General features: G+C 45.5%; 1 protein-coding gene across 1 annotated transcript in view; it reads left to right on the top strand.

The window, feature by feature from the left end:
* The window catches only part of LRRK2 (leucine rich repeat kinase 2), a 2,398,611-nt gene that overhangs the window by 1,155,726 nt on the left and 1,228,428 nt on the right, over nucleotides 1-14,457 (top strand). The window contains exons 28-29 of the mRNA XM_069629211.1: nucleotides 63-244; nucleotides 346-575. Coding sequence (XP_069485312.1) covers nucleotides 63-244; nucleotides 346-575 — 412 coding nt within the window. The remainder of the gene's footprint in view (nucleotides 1-62; nucleotides 245-345; nucleotides 576-14,457) is intronic.

The following is a 14,457-nucleotide window of genomic DNA, read 5'->3' as shown; positions in this document are numbered from 1 at the left end:
TGAGTATGCATTCTGTATCTCATGTTCTTTGACTGATGTAGGGTCTGTTCTTTTTATTGCAGATTCCACCGGAGATTGGCTTCCTTGAAAACCTAACCACTTTTGATGTTAGTTACAATCTGGAATTAAGGTCTTTTCCTGATGAAATGGGGAAACTTACAAAGGTATGGGACCTTCCTTTGAATGGGCTGAATTTGGATTTGGATCTAAAACATCTAGGTTACCAAGCCAAAGACATTATTCGGTATGTGCTTCTTATTATTTTCTCTTGACATCATGCAGTTAAGGTGTTGGTGCAGTTTCACTAATATAAAACACTATACATATTTTAAAATTATGTTTTAGGTTTCTTCAGCAACGCTTAAAAAAGGCTGTCCCGTATAACCGAATGAAACTTATGATTGTGGGAAATACTGGAAGTGGAAAAACGACACTGGTGCATCAACTTATGAAGTGCAGGCCATTGGAAATGGGTCTCAAAAAGGCAACAGTAGGAATTGATGTCAAGGACTGGCCTGTGCACTCAAAGCAAAACACAAAGAAAGAACTCACATTAAATGTGTGGGATTTTGCAGGTACAGATGCTGTACTGTGTTTGAAATCCATAATGTCATAAATGAACAGTGCTTTTAGATTTTCATTTTTGCTACCAAATTTGATCCCATTTTGGAGAGACATATATAAAATCATAAATATGTGTAGACCTGCACAACACATAAGCTAGAGCATACCCTACATTCATTCATGCATGTGCTTGCTCTACTTTTGATCAGTTCTCACTCACTTGCCTTTCGTTCTCCAAAGTTTGAGGTAAAAATGCATTGTTTTGTAACATTATTTTACATGCACTAATAAGTCACATGCATGCTAATGGTAGACAACGATTCTGTTATCTTGATTTATTTGTTTACACTGCCATGAGTCTTGGCACTTGCTCCTGTTCCCCTTAATCAGACATGTAACCGAAAAAACGATGCTTTTGCCACTCGTTTTTTGCACAATGCTTTGGTATGCCTACAGCTGCTATAACGGTTTGCCACAACTTGCTCTTGAGTACCGATTCAAAATGTCTCCGACTATGATTAGCACTGATTGGGAAATCCTATGACAATCCTGCATTTGTCTCAGCCCACTAGCTCAGATGAGAGCCTCAGAGATAAACGTAGCTGAGTTTTATTTTGTTTGCGCTCTGAAAGCGCACCAGTAGTTTGCTCCTTCAGTGTGTGAAGTCATGCCCAAAGCACGGGTTTGTGTGTCTGCTGTTACTAAAAGCCTTTGGAAGGAACTACCCCCGTACTCGCCTTACCACTGTCTTGCCATCCTGTGATTCTGCTGGAACCCTCAATTACCAGAGCGTGAGTGGGGCATGCTGTAAATAGAATTGCCGACAAGAGGACCACCAGTCTGGGATTTTGGGTAGTGTAGTTCTAGCTCCCATTCTTGGGCATTAACAACATTTTACAACCATTAGGCTATTGTTGAAACCACAAACCTGTTTGTTTTCTCCTTATCCTGTGTCACACAGCACCTTTCATGTCCCCATAGACCTGACCTGACCTGGACAATCTACCCCGAAGAAGAAGGTTGGTTTCACCGATTTGGTGAATGTCAGCAATAAGGACGCTACTCTGGATGCACACATCTGGGTTTGCGCCTGATGTGCAGGTGAAACTAGTAAACCTGGCCTATGATGAAATAAATCTTTTTGGCTCCAGGGGAGATGAGTTGCATGAAAAATTCAATGTGTCAAAAGGCCACAGCTAAGTTCCTTGGGCTAGGGGTCTAGCAGTCACACTATTCTTTCACTGTATTTCACTTGACATGGTCACACCGTCACCGGACCGATGCCTTTTGGCACACAGTATAAAAGGCGTTTCCCTTGCAATGCTAGGCGCAAAGGTGAACACAGGCGCAATATCTTGCACTGTGCTACAAATGAAGCATGCAAGGATATCTCACTCAGCGATTTATTTGGTTTGCCAGGATGTTTATGAATTTTTATTTTTTCCAAACTTTCTTTATGAACACACTTGGCATCATGCGTTACATTCATAATCATTGGACATATCAAGGGCGAGAGAGAAGAAAAAGAGAATCAAATTACATATGGAATTAAGCGCGATCGGTCCAGAAGGGACACAATCTGGCATACTCAGTGGACCGACGAGATAAGTGGCGGCCTAGCCACCAGGCATTCAGAGTTAATATGATTGTGAAGCCACAGGGCTATTTGTGGGAATGATGTACGCAGGAGGTATGCCTTGAGTGGGCCCCACATGTCCTTTGGGTGAGTCGTGGCAGGCTGCATGAGAGCCCACTGCTCCTCCATATCAATAGCCCAGTCTACCAAACTTAGCCAACGATTTAGTCGGGACTCACGCACTCGTCTGTTGTAACAGAATACAGCGTTTGGCTAGCAGTAACCACAGACCCACAAATGTACTCATATGTTTCAATTGGGGCTTAAAAATATGTAACAAGCATTGCATAGGGCAGAGGGTCTATATTTCTGCCCATCATCTCAGACAATAGCATACATACATCCTTCCAGAAGGGCAATAGCAGTGAACAATCCCAGACCATGTGGAAGTATTAAGCGTCTGCGTCACCACACCTAGGGCATTCACCCATTCCTATGTTTATGAATTTGTTAGATTTTGAAGTGTCCCCCACTGAAATAGTCTGCGAAATAATCTCTAAGATTCCTATCTTCTCACCAGCCTAATGCCCATGACACTGCCTTTTCTCTAGGACCCATTCTCTCTTTTTGCACAGTTAGGGCATTTGCCTTTTCTCACTTTCTCCTTGGATTAAATGTTGTTTTTGTCGTTACTCTTTCTGTTCTCTCTGTAGTTTGGATTTTTTCTTTATATCTATTACATTGCCACTTAGTTTCAGCCTTTACTCTTTCCAAGTCTTAAGTGGGTTCTGCGAACTTTCCCCTATCTCAAGCTCCTTCTTCTCTGAGGTTTCACTCCAGACCACCTCTCCCTATCAGAGCTGCTCTTGGTGGACTCATTTCATTATCAACATCACCTTAACCCCTCTGGCTCCTTTATCACTCCCTCTGGGGAATATAGCACTCTGCTTATAAAAGGGTGGCTTGCCCTTTTCCCTTTGTTTTCATCCGACTCTGTCATAAGATGTTTTCTGGTATCTCAGTTTGTTCTGTCTGTATTCCTTTCATTCCTCTTGACCCCAAGGTATGGGACTTTATTCTTTTGTCCCAAGCTCCACCCTTTTTGCCCATTTTCCTCTCAGGGGCCCTGCACCTTTTCCCCTGTGGTACTCTTACTTCTGTGACAAATCCTGTGATCATCTTCTTCCAGAGGAGACCCTTTCCATGAGTCCAGGGAGGTGAAGGCCGCTGCCCAATCGTCACCCTGGGGGTGGTACTCAGCAGGTGGATCTCGTGGGGAGGGATTCCCCCTCTGCGATACAGGTGGGACAGACTGGGTTAACAAGGTATAGTGCGCCCTCATCCACCTTTCTTCCCTCGCCTTCTTTTCCTTCCTCTGGTCGCACAAGTTCCCCCATGTACTTTTGCTACAGCAATAGTACCACTAGTACTGGGACGTGGAAGGTCAGGACTGACTCCACTTAACTGTCAACTCAATATATTGAGACGAGGAAGAAGCTCTGCACCAGAAAGAACTCAAAAGACCATCGTATTGAGCAGTCTAGCTTTTGTGTTCCATGAACCTAAAATGGGAAGGAGGACTAACAACATGGCCGGTCCGTCCCCGGAGGCACTGCGAGCAAGGCAGAACCGTGCAGAAGGAAGAGCTGAACCTGCAGCTACTGCCTGGGACGTGGTGGAAAAAGAGATGACGTCCCTTCCTGCTTGGAATAGGTCTGCTGACCAAAGGCCACAAGAGGCTGAGGCTTCAGATGTGGAAGAGCGCAGAAGACGACGGTTCAGCAGGTACGCTCAGCCGGGCTCCCAGGAAGTACTGGGGAGCCGCATTTGGCAACGCACAAACAAGAAGCTGTACAGAAGAACTGTTGGAAGACGCAGGGAAGCCAGAGCCAAAGGTGAGAGACCGGTATTCCAAACAGAAGGTACAGGGTCAGCCCGGTGATGTTAAAGGTGCTACGAAAGCCAGTGTGAAGGGCTTGAGGACCAGAGAAGGAGAAATACAGGTGCAGGGTTCTGGGACCCGAGAAAAAACCAGTGTGAATGGGTCAAAGACCTGCGAAAGGGAAACCTATATGGAGGGATCTGGGACCCAAGGATAAAAACGTGAAACGACAGACGGGGTCAAGGACTTGGGAGTAGAGACAGTTTTTCTGGCAGGGAAGTGTACCAGGGATACTAGAAAGAATCAGTCATGCATACTGTGAGGGGTCAGAAATGTGAAGTGGACAACTCTGTAAAGGATTTTCATAAGATGCAATTTTATTAACTTAATAGGGTTTGATAAACGCCTCACTGTCTCTACCCTGAAGAGAATTTCCCTGCCTACCAAAATAAACTAAAGGAAACACTGTAACAAAAGGAATCTGTCCTTCATTCTTATAAATACAATAAACATATGAAGGGAAAATATGGCAATTCAAAATAGAATAAAATCACAGTTATATCAAACATATACTTAATAACTGTTTCTCCTTGTGAATTGGGTAATGTTCCCTTCCTCAGATTCAAAACAGGAATTTTTAGCAACTGTTCAAAATAGGAAGGTTCCATTTTATAACAAAGTTCTGGTAATAAGGTTTTTCTTGCTCCAAAAGTATCTCAATGGGACTTTACAACAGTTCCCAAAAAATGTACAAAGAGTTTAACACCACTACTTCTTAACAACCAAAATAGCAACAGAAATGGTTTGTCAGGATGATTTCACAATGATTTACAAAATCATGTTGTGGATTTGCCACTTCTTCGCCACAGTCTTTAAACACAATTCTTAAATATCTTCTACGTGGTCCACTCACCTGCCAGGTCTACCACTACAAGATCCCTACCCTGGTACACTTGCCTGCCAGGACTAAAGAAACTCTTAACACTACTACAGGTATGTCTGTGGTCAAGTTTGCTTCAAACAACTTGGTAAAATATTTTGACTTTCAATAACTTCAGTAATGAATACTTCTTCTGAAAGGACATGAACCACATTGGGGCTGTTTGTGCCACATGCAATGCAAATTATGTTTGTCTCCTCCCGAATGCTGGCTATCAGGAGGGCAACCCTTCTGCCACACTAGTGTTCCCCCTCTTACATCACCAAAATGCTGATAATGGCTTTTTATCACACTTCTTTGGCATAGACCATGCTTGTTTAGGTCTTTATCAACTATTGCCTCTTCCTCTCTGTGACAATAGGGTTTATAATTGGTCTGTTTCTTAATTGCCCTCTTTAGGTTTTGGCAATATTGGTTGTTGTTAATGTCTTTTGATATTGCCCTCTCTTGGCTTCGGTAATGGTGGTTTTTGTTAACTTTGAAATTACAATTGACCCCAATGTACTTATTCTGCCTCTTTGCCTGGTAAGCATCACATTGGTATGCAAAGTTTTTATTAGTCTGCCAATTCCTCCTCTTTACATTATTTTGGTAATCAAAATTCTTAACACAAGCTAGGGGGCGATTACGGAGCATTCCAGGGTCACATGCAACTAGGTAACTTACTGGGTGCTGCATACTGGTCCAATTGCTCCTCTGCCTCTGTGTCTTCTGCTTCCTCCGCTTCCCGCTACAAGGTAAGTTGCATTTTTTGAATTAACGCACAGCCTCTGCATATGAGATCCTCGGGGGGGGGGGGGGTGGGAGGTTGCGGGGGGGGGCTTTCTGGAACAACGCTTCCCGACGCACAACCTCTGCATACAAGATACTTGAGGGTAGAGACCTTCACGAAACCGGCATCCGCTTCACAATTAGCGGTGGCTCTGGCTGCTCTACTTTCCTTCAACTTCTGCTGCCACTGCAATGTGGAATCATAATTACTCCACCCTCTGCTTCTTCTCCTGCTATCTCCTATGGCCTGCACCTGAGGGGGCCCTTTATACTCACTAGTCCCTCTCAGATGTGGGTCATTAAAATCACAAGACTGCACCACCAGTGCCTCTAAATCCCTCTTCCTTGTCCCAGTTACTTTGGGCATTGTGGGACTTGAAGTCCCCAATGTTACATTTCGTATTTCCTTCTTCAGTTTCAATTTTACAATAGGCCATTAATAGTGTAGAGTTTTTGGGAAAGTTGGTAAACGTATTATCCCATTCCTCCTGACCTAATTGACCCCATCCCCCCCAAATGTGATCCTCCCGCAGACCACCACCCCAGGGTCAGGAAGAGTCTGCCTTTCCCTGGCCACTTGGGAAGGGTCCCAGGCCAGGTTTTCTTTGGAGATTGTCTGATTCATCACATAACCCAGGGAGTCAAGGGCCCAATCGTGCATGAGAACAAGGTCCTCCAACAAGCCCTCTTCTTCATCGCAGTACCTAGTAAGGATGAATACCAGGTCTGCCCAAGTGAGTTACTGGAGCGGCTCACCAGTGGTGTGAGAGAGGCTATAGGAAGGGTGACATTCCCCATACTTTGTGTAACTGTATAAATAATAATCTGAGAGAGGCCAGGGGATGGAAGCCAGTCCGCCTTCTTTGTGGAACTGTAAACATATGCCTGAAAAAGGCCGTGCGAAGGGAGACATTTCCCCTACTTGTGAACTGTGTTCTTCCAGAAGAATGGAGTCCTTCTTCTGGACTCTGAAGACACTGGTCCAGTTTAGTTCATTTATACATGTAAGAGATAGAAGTAGGATCTGGTCACAGGATGGTGGACTTTTTAGTTATGGACATTCTGACAGCTCCTTAACGGAAGTAACTAGTGTCAGAAATGTCCAAAGTAAGGTAACTAAACCAAAGGTGATGTCTTCTTGATCCAGGGGGGGGAGGGGGGATACCATTCCCTTGGACAAAAGGTAGTTAGTGTCTTGATCAGATTCGCTGTATCTAACTACAGCTACTCCGCGGCTGTCAGAGAAATGTCTTTCTTTCCCCAGACTTCCTCAGGCTTACAAATCAGTTCTTTGGCGTCCCAGACCTTGGTTTATAGCTTTAGCTTACTCTCGCTAGCTGTTGCGCTGAAGAGGGACAGTCTGGATGTTGTCTCCAAGCTGTATTGGTCCCTGACCCTTGGGTGCAGACCTGGTTCCCTCTCACAAAGTGCTTCACTGCAAAACCGTTGCCTGGATGCACCCTTTTTGAGAGCAGTGACGATATCCTGGGATTCTTCGCAACCCTTACACTAATCATTTCTTTATCTTTCACCCGCCTTCCTCACTTTCCTTCTCTCCTGCTTTGGGACGCCTCTTCGCCCAAGCAAGCTTCTCCTCCCCTCTCTTCCACTTTCCCTCTTAGGGCAGGAATGTTTCTCTCCTTATGGTGTTGCAAGGCTCTCTTCCTTCTTGTCCACACTTCTTTCGACCTCACTCCTTTTTCCTTTCTCTGTTTTCTCTCTTCTCACCCATTTTCTGTGTACAATAATCTCTGCCTCCTTTTCGGCATCTCTCTGTTCTCCTCTGGCTTTCCCCCTATCTTCCATCTGCTGGTCTCTTGTTTGGGTCTCCTTAGGGCTTCCCCCAGCTTTTATTTCCTCTCCTCACGGTTGTTTCTACGTTATTGGTGTACGGTTTCTGTTTGTCTTCTTTCTCTCTTAACCTCTATTTGGCTTAGCTCTCCCTCACGCTCCCTAGCATCCACACTCTGAAGCTGACAGCATCCTTCTGCTTCCTGCTTTTCCTTTGAGCCATCCCTCTTAACTCTTACCTGGCTCCCCCGGACTGCAAAATCATGCCCCACTATACTGCTGGCAACCTACCTGGGAAATGGAAGAAACAGGACCTGCACATCGCCTCAGTCCGCACCACCAGAATAGGTGGGGTCTCCTGGCACTCTGAGTACAATGCTGTATAGTGTAGACCAGTGTTTTCCAGCATGGTCCCCCCTCTACTTCCCTTCTTTTTCAGTTCCTCCCAACATACGCGCAAGTTACCCGGGGTTTTGGAATTCAAGGTTGTCACCTGTGGCATTATCAGTGTCTGCCTCATCCTTCACATCCAGGTCTAAACCCCCCCTTCATTTTGAGTCTGTCCAGTCTTTTCCAGTGGCATGGAGGCTGTGCCTGTTCGTCCCACAGTGGATGAACACCACCCTGGACGCCTGGACCTTACGGATAACGTCCCAAGAATACAACTTCCGTTCCTCCACTGCCCTCACAGATAAATCCCCACCTCCCTATCTTCGCCTCTGCTGTGTGACTGCCTCCTGGAGTAAATCTTGCAACTCCTGGCAAAGACCACGATTGAATTAGCGCCCCCCCCCCCCCCTGAGAGTGAGTGAGGTGGCATTCTCATTTTTTATTTGTGCCGAAATGGAACAGGAGCCTGCCATCCATATTTGGTCTGCTGCTGACTTGTACCTGCACTTAAGACAAGTTCAAGATTGTCACCATTGCCTGGATCCTTCAGTACATGGACTCCCAGGATTGTCTGGCATCCCTGAACCTTCAGAATACATACTTTCATGTGCCAATCGTTCGCAAGCACTGAAAATATTGGAGGGTCATGGTTGCCAACATCCACTACCAGTTTGTGACCCTGCCCTTCAACTTATGTTCCTCCCCCAGTCTTTTTGTTACAATTGTGTTGTGGCCCAGACAAAAAGGGCACCATTTCCTGGCATCCAGTCCACACCCCAAATGCGACGCCATGATATCACGTGTTCCACAACAGTATGTCATGTCACGCACCACAAGGGAATGTGATGCTGAGCTCATCTGGCAAATAAAGGAGCTGGCAAAACGGAAATTGTTTCTCAACGCTTCCCATGAGTAACTTTCTTGTTTCTAACCTGTTATTCTTGAAGCTTTTCCTGTGTTCCCTGTTTTTTTTTTATTTTTTATTTTTTTTTATTATTTGTATTTAATCTGTTTAGATTTTTACAAAGACGTTTTGGTCTTGAAGAGGAGTGTTTAGTGTTTTTACTATGCGTTCTCAACGTTCTCGACGTAGACCAAGAAAGACAGGATTTTGCAAAAGAAAAGACTTCAGGCAGAGGAATAGTCCTGGTATCATCCTCGTCTTTTGGCTGAAATGGGTATTTCTGTATGCTACTCCTGTTGGATTTGGGAGGCCTTCTCCAAGGCGATGGTTAGACGTTTGGTCGCTGCTATTAGCCATCTAGTTTGGGCTCCTGTAATAAGGCGATTCCACCAAATGTTTCGTCAACGACGTAAGAGGTTATAAAAAGGGGTCTGAGGAAAGCTTTTCTTTCTTGGTCTAGTGTCGGGCAAACCATCAAGAGGTGCCTGATTGATTCTGTAGATTGTGGATCTTTACAAAGTCTACATGATTTTTCTTTGGACGCTGTACGAATTGCTAAGATTTCTTGGGTCGGTAGGAGGTTCAAGCGGGCTTTCAGTAGGGTTTTCATTAGCCGTTTACAGGGGTATTTTGTGCAGTTATCCCATTGGCTCTTTGAGTTTGTTGAAGACTGGTGGTAGGTGGGCTAGAAGTTTATTCGAAACTGCTTTCTCGTTGGTTTTTATCCAATCGAGCCATTCCATTTTCGCTTTTATTCTTAATGGATTTTGGATTAGTTCTTCTTCAGAACACTATCTCTTGCAGTGTGAGCTTTTGTGTATTGGCCCAGTCATTTAGAAATTTGTTGGTCCCTTTAGCGATTTCCACAGCAATCATGTGGTATATTTCTAGGCTCTCTGGGTGCTGGATTTTTCTGAAGAGTTGGATGGTACTCTGGGCCACCACTGCCTCTAGGGAGAGTAGACCTAGTTCACGTCTTATTGCTGCAACGGCTGTGGATTTAGGTAGGCCTAAAACTGCTCTCCAAATGAAGCCTTACAATTTAGTCCATAAAGTGGATGGGATTGCAGGGGTTGCGTCCATGCCATACGTTAGTGATGGAATTACTTTTGACTTGTAGAACTGGATGGCTGGCAGTAGGCTATATTTGCCGTATTTTCTGTCGACTGCACCCAGTTGAGCAGTTAGGTTTTTGGTCTTTGTCCACAGGGTTTCCTGCATGCTCACACCTCTCTTCGAGCTGTCAATTTCAACTCCCAAGTATTTGAACGTTGACACGATTTCAATTTTGGACTGGTCAAGGTACCAATTTAGGGTATCTTTCCTATTGTTCCCCTGCTTCTGGAGAATCAGTATTTTTGTTTTCGATTTATTAATCTCAAGATTATTCTCCTTAGTGTAGTGGGCCAGGTTGTCGAGTTCAAGATTAGGTCGTCGGCGTATAAAAGTCTGATGACCCTTGTATTTCCGATTTTCGGTGGAAATGATCTGATCGACTCTTGCGAGTCTTTGAAATCACCAAGGAAAGAGATGAAGAGTGCTGGAGCCAATGGACACCCTTGTTTAACTCCACGACGAGATGGTATGTGGTTAGAGAGTAACTCTTGGTGGTTCAATTGAACTGACGCACTGGTGTTGGAGTGAAGGGCAATAATCGGATCAAGAACTTCATTGGGGCAGTTCCACTTCTTCAGTTTGTTCCACAATTTTTGCCTATCACCTCTGTCGAAGGCCTGGGATAGATCCACAAAGGCAAGGAAGATTCGTGGAGCGCCTAGCAAAACTCTTTCTTTAAGAAGGTTCCGGATCATTATGTTGGCACCAGTGCTTGCGTTCTTCTGGAATCCCGTTTGAAGTGGGTCCATGGCCGGCGAAGATCGTGCCCAGTTCTGGAAGTGGGTCAAAAGGATTGTTGCAAAAACTTTGCCAATGATGTCCAGCAATGCTATGGGTCGATAGTTGGAGGGATCTTCTCTGATGCCTGTTTTGAAGATTGGGACAATGACTGCTTGAGTCCAAGAGGTGGGGATTATCTTGCGTTCTTTGCAGTCTTTGAATATCGTGCTCAGGACGGTTGACCAGGCGTCGGGATGTTGCTTTAGGTCAGAATTTGCTAGACCGTCGGGACCAGGTGCTCGTGACAATTTCAGTTTTGAGATGACTTTTTTTATATCTTCTTTGTCTGAGAGGTCAACCCAGTTTGCATCGGTAAATCGTTTTCTTCTCTCAGTGGGGGGCGCAGGGGACTCAAACAGTTGCAAGAAGTGGGTGGTCCAGCTATCTTCAGAGACCGAGTTTAACATTTGAGAATTGGGGCGATGGTTTGTGTTGTTAACGAGTGTCCAAAATTCTCGAGTTTTTTTGTTTGTTAGGACCTTGATCATGTTTTCTGCATCCGATTGGTAGAGGGAAGCTCTGGTGTTTCTTAGCCACTGCTTATAGAGTCTCAGCTCAGTGCAATAGGTTTCCCATAACGTAGTAGTGTTCCAGGTCGCTGCTTCTTTTTTTAGTTTTCTTAAGTAGCGTCGTCTGATCACCAGGTCCCGGTTGTATGTGTGATTATGGTTAAGTGCAGGCTTGTGAAGGCCTTTCCAAGGTTTTTTGTAGGCAAGTAGCAGGGGAATGTAGCTGGCCCTGAAGGTTGACTCATTAGCTTCAATGTCAGAGGTTAACATTTTGTATTCGTCTGACAGGGTTTTGATGTCTGTGGTCATGCGCAAGCGAGTTAGCTGAGAGTTTGTCTCGATCGAAGCTTTGTAAAATTGCTGGTCTCGACCTCGGATGTTGCAAGTAAGGTGTAGTAAGTTGCGATCGCTTGCTTGAGTTCTAATTACTTCAAAAGAGTCTATGCTCGAGTAGATTTTTTTCAGATACAAAGATGAAATCAAGAGTTGCGGAAGACTGGTCGCGCTCCCATGTGAGTATCGTGATTTGCTTACTACATGCGTTTGCTGCGTTTCGGAGATTTCTGGAGTTCATTAGCGTTGCCCACGATTTTCCTCTTTCCTCCGTCAGAGTATGCGCAGATGAGTTCAGGCAGTTTGCATTTAGTTCTCCACAACTTAAGATGTTCGAGGTCTGATATTTGATCATTATCTCGTCAATGATGTTGGCAGCTTCATCGCAGAAGTTTGCTGAAGATGTTTTTTGGGGATTCCAGTAGACATTGATTATGGCAAAGGCTTCCTTGGGAAATGAAGCTTCTGTAGACATTTCGTCGTTCCTTTTCATAAGCATCGCCAGAAAAGCGCAAGTAGCTGCTATTATCTTGGTAGTGGTTATATTTGATCCTGTCCGAATCGCTGTCAGTAGACCAGAGGAAGGTCTGCCAAGCAGACCTTTGGAGGCTGGTGAAATCTCTAAAGTTGTCATGATCTCTGCTTCCAAAAGGTCAGGGTTTTCCCAACTCCCTTGGAAGCAGATCCATAACCCAGGTTCCGAGTGCCAACCAGTCCCAATTGGGACCTTTTGGACCCAGTCCTGGCGCCAGTGGCACCAGGCTCATAAATATGCCCAGTCCCAGCGCTGGAAGCGCCGGGCTCATAATGCTTGGGTGGACTTACCTTCAGCAGACCATGCTGCTTACTTGCCTGCCAGTTGAGCCTCTGATCCTCTTCTGTTTGGAACTACTTTTCCTGTTGGGTGGGGCTGGAGCCACTCCCTAGATTCAGAACACTGGAACTCTTCTGGAAGGCAGGAACTCTTTTCTTACTTAAGCGTGGCTGTGGAAGGAGACATCTAAGCACTACAGGAGGCTATTTAAACCACACCCGGGGGATGAATCTTGCTTTGCGTTATTCTGCAACCTCTGCAGCAGAACGCTCATCGTGTCTTCTGCATTCGGTCCTGGGCCTAAGGAAAAAGGCTTACCATCCTGAATCCAGTCTTCAGCAACACCTATAAAGACAAGAAAGAACAGGTTAGCATTCCGGCATCTGAAAGGCAAAATCTTACCAACTCTTTGCACGCTCCGGGGGCCTTTGGCGCTGCATCCCGCATCTGAAAGACAAAACAAGGTGCGTTTAAAGACATTGGGGAACTTTAATACTCACGTGCCATTACTCCTTTCCACATCTAATCCAGTGGGTATTCCGGCACCCTGCAGCCGCTCCGAACTCGTACCTGCAAAATAAAAAGACAGTTAGAGCGCATCGTGAAGCAGGCAACAAGCGCTTACTTACGTGCTTCCAGGCGCTTCTATTCATCACACGGGTTCCATCTTCAACTCACTTCAGCCTGTCATCCGCCATCGCCGGAACCCTGCAAAACAAGAGACATCATTACTAAAGACTTTAAAGACATTTGAATGACTCGAAACTTACCGTTCGTGCAGTAAACGACGGACAGCAGTCCTCTGAAGTCAAGAGGCCTGCGCTACCTATCCAGTGAAGAAACTGGTTACAGCACCCTGCCCCGAGGCAGATGGAGAGCTCGGCATTCACTTACCTAAGGTGAGAGCGTTAACCTTTGGGGGTCTACAGGAGAGGAGAAGAGGAAAGAGATGGGGACACCCCAATAACCCCAGTTCATTAACCCCATATTTTCTATCTGCAGACATCTTACTCTACACGTCAGGCATACAGTGCACAGAGGTCCAGCCCAAAGAGCCAACCGGGTGCTACACATCACCTTTGAAGATACGGTAGTCGCCCAGTCAAGACCGGCGCCTCTGCGAGAATCAGGTGAGCGTTACAAAAGTATACCCATCCAGAGCGGGTTTATCCGTCAGCCAAGTTTCTTGCAGGCAGAGAATGTCGTGAACCCCCAAGTTGTAGCTGCCGGTTTTTGTTAAATGCATGTGGCCTCTGGTGTTCCATGATGCTATGGACAGAGTTGGGTTGTGAAGGTCTTCGTGGATCGATTGGGGTGGCCGTGATGAGTGGTTGGCACCCCGCGTTTGTTGCTATCTTTTGAGGCCTGTTGTCAAGGCATCCCGTATCCAAGACCAAGTGCCCTTTTTTGGCATGGCATCTGGACAGACGGCGGTCGAGTCTGCTGTTTGTTTGGACCTTACAGAGCGATCTGGTGATGTGGGTCTACGTTCATTGTGGCGAGGTCTTAAAGTGTGATTGGTCGTGTAAGGTCTTCCATACTCTTTGTAGTTTCTGAATTCTCTTTTGGTTTCAGTTCTGCAGTTATAAGATGGCTCATGTTTCGATTGGTCAGATCTGTTTGCTAATTTCCAAGTTGGTCTGGTGAAGTTGGGGTCATGTTTTCCCAAAGGAGACGGTGTTCTTCTCCTTCTTCCCGATCTATACAAATCCTCTGTTTGTGATTTGTTTCTATAGTTTTTGACAAGTGGTTTCTTGTTGTTTTCAGCCTGTTCCTTGGTGGTGTTTGCCACCTGGATCTCTGTCAAGATGAAGCCCACATGTGCAAGTTTTGCGTAGACGTCTTGAGGAATCTCACAAAGTGCCAGGTTTTTGATGTGTAGGTAGGCCTTTGCCTGTTTGTTCCTATGGTAGGGCTCTATTAGAGTGAAGTCATCCGACTTTAAGGTTTTAAGCGTGTCGACCTGTTTAAGTATCTTAAGGACCGTTCTTCTGTTCAGGATCATGAAGTGGTCATCAGTCGATTTTTGTTCGATTTTGAACAGACGAACGGGGTTTGTAGGTTGGCCTTTCGCTCTGGGGGCGCCC

The sequence above is a fragment of the Ambystoma mexicanum genome, chromosome 12 (assembly GCF_040938575.1).
Source record: "Ambystoma mexicanum isolate Mex_15411 chromosome 12, UKY_AmexF1_1, whole genome shotgun sequence".
In the NCBI taxonomy this organism is placed as follows: Eukaryota; Metazoa; Chordata; class Amphibia; order Caudata; family Ambystomatidae; genus Ambystoma; species Ambystoma mexicanum.
This window is presented reverse-complemented; position numbering and strand designations above follow the sequence as displayed.